This window comes from Gavialis gangeticus, unplaced genomic scaffold, assembly GCF_001723915.1.
Source record: "Gavialis gangeticus isolate Ggan-Ray unplaced genomic scaffold, GavGan_comp1, whole genome shotgun sequence".
Taxonomy (NCBI): Eukaryota; Metazoa; Chordata; order Crocodylia; family Gavialidae; genus Gavialis; species Gavialis gangeticus.
In genome coordinates this window covers 61779585-61785589 of record NW_017729032.1, presented here as the reverse complement: position 1 = coordinate 61785589, position 6005 = coordinate 61779585, and the positions used below count along the sequence as shown (strand labels likewise).

The 6005-nt window shown below is 41.4% G+C and overlaps 1 protein-coding gene across 1 annotated transcript in view; it reads left to right on the top strand.

Moving 5' to 3' along the window:
* The window catches only part of WDFY2 (WD repeat and FYVE domain containing 2), a 153705-nt gene extending 147906 nt beyond the window's left edge, over positions 1-5799 (top strand). The window contains exons 10-12 of the mRNA XM_019525350.1: positions 1112-1242; positions 2290-2398; positions 4693-5799. Of these exons, the coding sequence (XP_019380895.1) occupies positions 1112-1242; positions 2290-2398; positions 4693-4722 (270 nt within the window). The 3' untranslated portion in view covers positions 4723-5799. The remainder of the gene's footprint in view (positions 1-1111; positions 1243-2289; positions 2399-4692) is intronic.
* The last annotated feature ends 206 nt before the right edge of the window (positions 5800-6005 follow it).

The following is a 6005-nucleotide window of genomic DNA, read 5'->3' as shown; positions in this document are numbered from 1 at the left end:
CCTTACTGGGGTCATTTGAACCCCAGTGCTCTTCCTGCCATGGCAGGGGGTCAGACTAGATGATCTGCTCAGGTCCCTTCCGACCCTAGAAACTATGAAACTATGAAACTTTTCTCCTTTAAAGGAGAAAATCCAGGTTTTTTTTCCTTAAAATGAGAAAATCCAGGTTTTACCAGATTTTTTCCATGGCGAACTGAAAACCTGGATCCCTGGTGATGTTTCATGTGTTCCCCTTGCTGGATGTGCAGTAGTAGTGATATTCCTTTGAGACTTAGTGACTAAAGAAGTAAAGTTTCGTGATGGGCAGGTACCATACTCTTGTATGTAAGCGATGGACTGTTCTAGTATGCAGAGGGTAACTGATAAAACAGAGCGAGAGTCCCACACAGGCAACATTCAGCCTGTTTAACATGACTTTGGGTGTGTTAAGTCTTTACACGCTAATGGGAGTGCTGTTCCCACGTGACAATATTGCACTAAGGAGACTGAAAAAGGCTTCCAAAAATCTCTACTGCAACTGGTGATATAAACTTACTAGTAAGTAAAATAGCTTTAATCTAAATTCACCATTCAGTAGTACCTCCTCTTAGGGCTCTGCTGTATGTTTAAATTTACAGCTGAATAGAAACCAGCTATGGAGTAGTTTATACCTTTTCGAGCACTAACTTTATAGCTGGTTGGGTCTTGTTGTAACTGGATGGTCACTTTTATCATGTGATAATTACTTTGCACATGGCTGGTCTAAACTTATTGCACAATGCATATAATGTGTAGCAGGGGCCTTAGTGAATTGCCCAAGGTCACCCAGCAGGTCTCCCTTGGGCCATATTGCCTCTATTTGGCCTTTGGTTCCTAGTTTGCATCATGAATTTAACTGGGAGTTGTGTTTTAAAGATAACAAAATGCAAAATTGGAACCAGGATTTTCTTCCTCCTACCAAATGCTCTTCTCCAGCCTTTTTCCCTCCTCTCCTGAATGAGATGAGTGAGGATTCTACTGTTTTTCAGGGGCTCTAGCCCCAGGTGGCTTTTGCTGAAACAAATGGATGAACTAAATTTACTGCTATGTGTGTTGGTTTTGAGGAATCCTTTTTTGGCTTGTTTTTTTCCAGCATCACTGCCGAAAGTGTGGGAAAGCAGTGTGTGGCAAATGCAGCTCCAAGCGCTCCTCCATACCACTGATGGGATTTGAGTTTGAAGTGCGGGTCTGCGATAGCTGTCATGCCTCTATCACAGATGAGGAGTAAGTCTGAATAGGCCAGCTTGCCTCCGAAGGGTTTGAGATGCAGAGCTCTGCCTATGTGTTGTTTGAGGCAGTAGGTACACAGGGGCTGTTGCAGAATGCCACAAAATGCCTCTTCCTTCAAGAAGCCCGGTCTTCTTCCTTCATAGGTTCATACTGAGGAAAAGAACTAATAGTTCTCCTGTATAGGGCTATAGATGTGGTAGACCTGAACAGCTGTGCCTGTTGTGGATGCCTGTCACCAGAAAGATGGGTAAAATGGAGTTCAGAGAAGAACATCAATATGATTGGGGCCAGGAGAATTCACTTAATAAAGAGATAGTAAGAGGTAAATAGGAACACATAGGTGGCATTCAAAGGCTGGGAGCACATAGGTTCCCTTATATCTGAAACTGTTCTTGTATAAGATGGAGAATGAAGTGTGTTGCCCGAGGTAGTTCCTGTCTGTTCTCCGCTGAACCTGGAAACTTGGTTTTTACTACATGACTACAGTTATCGTACATGGTTGAAGAAGTATGACAAAAAATGATTACAATGTCACAGTAAAAACCTCCGGCAGTGGATTTTAGAGCTCTGGTTTCTTACCCTCTGCCTTTTTTGAAAGCTTTGTCCTGGACTTTGCCTTACTAAAGACTCTTCTATGGGAATAGATTGCCTTGCCGTAGGCTGGTTCAGAAATATGGAAACACTTAAGTCACCTTTTGAGGTGCTAGGAGTTCAACCCATGCTGTTCCAGAAATTCTGGCATTAACCTTCTAAAGGCAGGGGCAGTAGGGGAAGGGTTTCTGTCACAGCTGTGTATTACTTCACCAAAACCATTTCCTTTCCTTTCAATGGCATCGTTTGGCTATTTAACATTTTGCTAGCATATCTGTGTCCAGTAAGGAGCAGGTTTATACCCTTCAAAGAGAGCAAAGCCATCTCCTCTCTCTCAATAACAAGAGACATTGAAAAATCAATGTCTTATGTTACCATTCAAATAATCATTTTTTTCAGCCCTGCAGTCCTGGCCTCGCTAACTCTTTCTGATACTTGTTCCTTCTGTAGACGGGCACCCACAGCCACTTTCCATAATAGTAAGCACAACATTGTCCATGTACACTTTGATGCAACCAAGGGATGGCTATTGACTTCTGGGACAGACAAGGTTATCAAGGTAAGAGTAAGCAAATAGTTCATTCCTCCCTTCTACCCCTTTTCCCATCCCCCCCATACTGCTCTCTTATTTTCCACATAGTTTAAGTTCCACGTCTTTGTTCCCCCCCTGCCAATAACAGGAGCTACTCTTGGTCCACGCAGTCTCTAGGCCTTCATGATACCTGCTCACTTCCACAGTAGCTCAGGTTCTTTCGGCATATGAAGAGTCACCAATGCTTTTCTGCTGGTGGTTGGTCCACATCTAGGCAAGCAGGGCCACCACACAGTGGAATGGTTCATTTGATCCAAAATGGTCCTTGAGCCTATTTGTATGTCACCTAGTCCACTGACAGATGTTCAGTTAAAGTTGCAATGGGATCTGATCCACCCTGTTGTTGATGCAGGGTGAGCCTGAAATGATCCTAGGCTCTTCCTCCACTGGTAAGTAGCAAGCCTGATGCTTCTGTGGATGGGAGTGCCAGTAGGCTGATTTGACGCACCCAGCCCCAGAAGCATTCTAGAGCCTTGAAAGGGCTCTGGTGGCTCCCATGGCTGGAAGCACCAGTCAGCAAATTGGCACTGGTATCCCCAGGAGCACACGCACAATGAGAAATAGCCACAAAGTTATTACACATTTTGTGTAATAATTTTGTGTCCTATTCCCTGTTTTATCGTGCCATTAATTGCATGAATATGTGGCCAGGTTGCTGCTTAACATGTGAATAGCTGATTAATTGCATCTCAAGTGTAATGTCTGCTAGGGGACCCAAGTGACTGAACAACAGTACTGATGCAACATATCCCCTGCCCTCAGAGACTGGCTCTGACCTCGTGTCTCTGCTAGGCTAGCAGGGGATGAGTAGACCATATTTCAGGTGAAAACCACTATTTCAGGTTCTGTGGCTGGGTATTTATTGAGGTAATGAATTCTACACCTAAGTCCATTAATAACTTTGTGCCTTTTCCATGCAAGTAAGCACGCTATGATTTCAGGCATGCTGATAAGGGAATCAGTAGGAAGAAAATGTGATCTGCTAAGACTAACTGGAATTACTGTTTTTATCCAGACTAATTCTGATTTTTGATCAGTGGCCAAAGCAAGTACCATCATTTTACTGAGCTTTGTATTTGGAGCACTGGTATAGTAAGAATTGGGTGGAAATAAAAACTGCTGTAACCAAGCAGTAACCAAAGTATTGGAGAGTTGGAGGAATTGCTGTGAAACACTGAAAACAGTTTTAAATGGTCAAAATTTCAAGTGAGTTCATAAATTACTGGGGTAGAACATTTTCTCTTCAGCGAACAGTCTCAAAATCTCATTTTAAAACAATTGCCTTTTTAAATCAAATTCCTTTGATTTAAACAATACAGTACAGAGACAGGCATGTTAATTCAAAGTCAGGCAGAAGGCATGACACGGTTCTAAAAACTTAGTTCCAAAGTACCATTCTGCCCTGTTTTCTACCAGTACAGTACAGGTTTTCTATGCTCATTCTGAATAACTGTAATGCAGCTTTTGTTTGCATATGTGACTTGAATGTTTGTGGGCAAAGGTCTCAATGTATGTCTATGCTAGGAAAATATGTGGAAAGAACTGCTAGAGATTTAGCTTAGATGATGTACATGGTAACCTTTTTCCCTTCCTCCCCTCTTCCTTGTGAAGACCACAGGCTAAAACAACTTGATCCACAATGTACCTAGTTTAGGAACTGACTTGAGTGTGTTTTTTGTTAGGAAGACACAAGTCTCCACCTATAAACTTTTTAATATTAGAAGGGAGGGTGACATGGGCCAGCTACCTTGACAGTAAGTGTCAACCTTACCTTTTTTGCCTGAGGAAGTCCAGTTCTGGTGTACATCAAAGTATCTAATCTTAGTGAGTATTTCCTGGGTAAAGATGAGATGGAAGGTGTCAAGTTTCAGTGCAGAGCAAGTTAAAATTCTGAGGGAGTTCATAATAAAGGGATGGGAATAATCATTATATTAAAGAGAGAGCCCTGTAGATCATAACGTTAATCAGTCATATTGGCAGAAGTGCAGTGTTCTTGACTCTGTTTTTCCTGAAAGGCCTATTCTGTAGGTCTGTCTCACCCAATTAAAGAATAACAATAGCATCCCTTGCATACCTTTGTCTAACTGACATGAATAATGAAAGCTTCCAGAAACAGATATGTTCCTTGTAAAGAAATGAGTCAAAAATTGGTCAAGAATTCTCAAAACTTTGGCTTCCATATTTGACCTAATGCTTCTCTTTAACAGAATAGCACATTACACTTGTCCAGTATTACATACCACTTTTTTTTTTCTTAACAGTTATGGGATATGACACCAGTAGTGTCTTGATGATGCATCACTAGAAAGTAAAAAGTCATTTTTTTCCTGAAGAAACAGATTCCCTAACCCTAATCACGTTGCAGAAGATAAGATCGTGCAGTGTGCGCGGCAGATGAAAAAGGAACTAATGCATCTATGATTTTAAGTCCTCTGCTAGATCAAGGCTCAGCGTTTGCACAGAGACTCTATTTCAACTTATTCTCAAAAATATACAAGAAGGTATTTTTTTAACTAACGGTTTGTACAATCTGGCTGCGTTCAGGTGTTTTGAGTTTGTCTGGAAAACCTGTGTGTAGTGCAGTTTAGTTTTTGTTTTTCATTATGTCGGGATATATGCTGCTTGGTGTGGAGGGGTTTCTTGGTTTGAAATGTTTCCAATACCCGCATACTGTATACAAAGCTGTCAAAATTCCACACGGGCCCCCCAACCTCCTTCACAGAGACTACCTATTTATTTGTGATGGGTTTTGCTAATGTGTTCTCTTGTGAAGGAGTTTTGAAGTCGGGTCTTATATTTAACAAAAAGGTGCATTGTAAAGGGTTTGAGGGATTATTGCACTTCTAAAAAGGGCTTTCCTGTTTATATGTTTTAGCAAACATCATTCCCAGGTGTGGTGATGGTACTGAGTTTCATTGACACCTTCCTGTCCTTTTCCCTTGCCACACAAATTGCAAAATGAAGGGGATGGGTTGCTTAGCAACTCCTTTTACAATAGCTGAAATTAATTTTTTTCAGCTCAGTGTTAACAAGAGCATCCATGCCAGTTTTGAATTTGAGTCTGTGCAAACTGGTTCAAATTAAAATACTGGCAGGAGCTTAGAACTGTGGAAGGGCACAAAGTGGGGCCTAAGCAAATTTTTGGGCCTGATAAGCTTGCTCTTCCTCAGGAGGCATCATTTTAGTGTTCTGTATTGCTGGAGATTAAATTCACTTCCCCCACTCTTGTTCCCAATCTGGTTACTTATATTTATTTTAAAATGACTGATTTTTCTTTATTGATCTTGTCTGAGGTTGCTGAATTACACCCACATGTCCTGCAGTTGGAATTGGCATTTCCTTTTAAAAATAAAGGCAACTTAAAAACCTGAATTGGTCTAAATGACCTTTTTACAGGGGCATTGTTAAAGTTAATAGGCAAGAAAATTGCCCTCCTTTTTTTAAGAAGGTCCTGTCTGCTAGGTCATCTCTCTGGATTCTTTCAAGTCGGTGCACTTGCAAATAGCTTCTCTCAGGGCCAATACCATATTTACTCGAATATGAGACAAGGTTCCCCTTTTTCCTCCTTCACCCC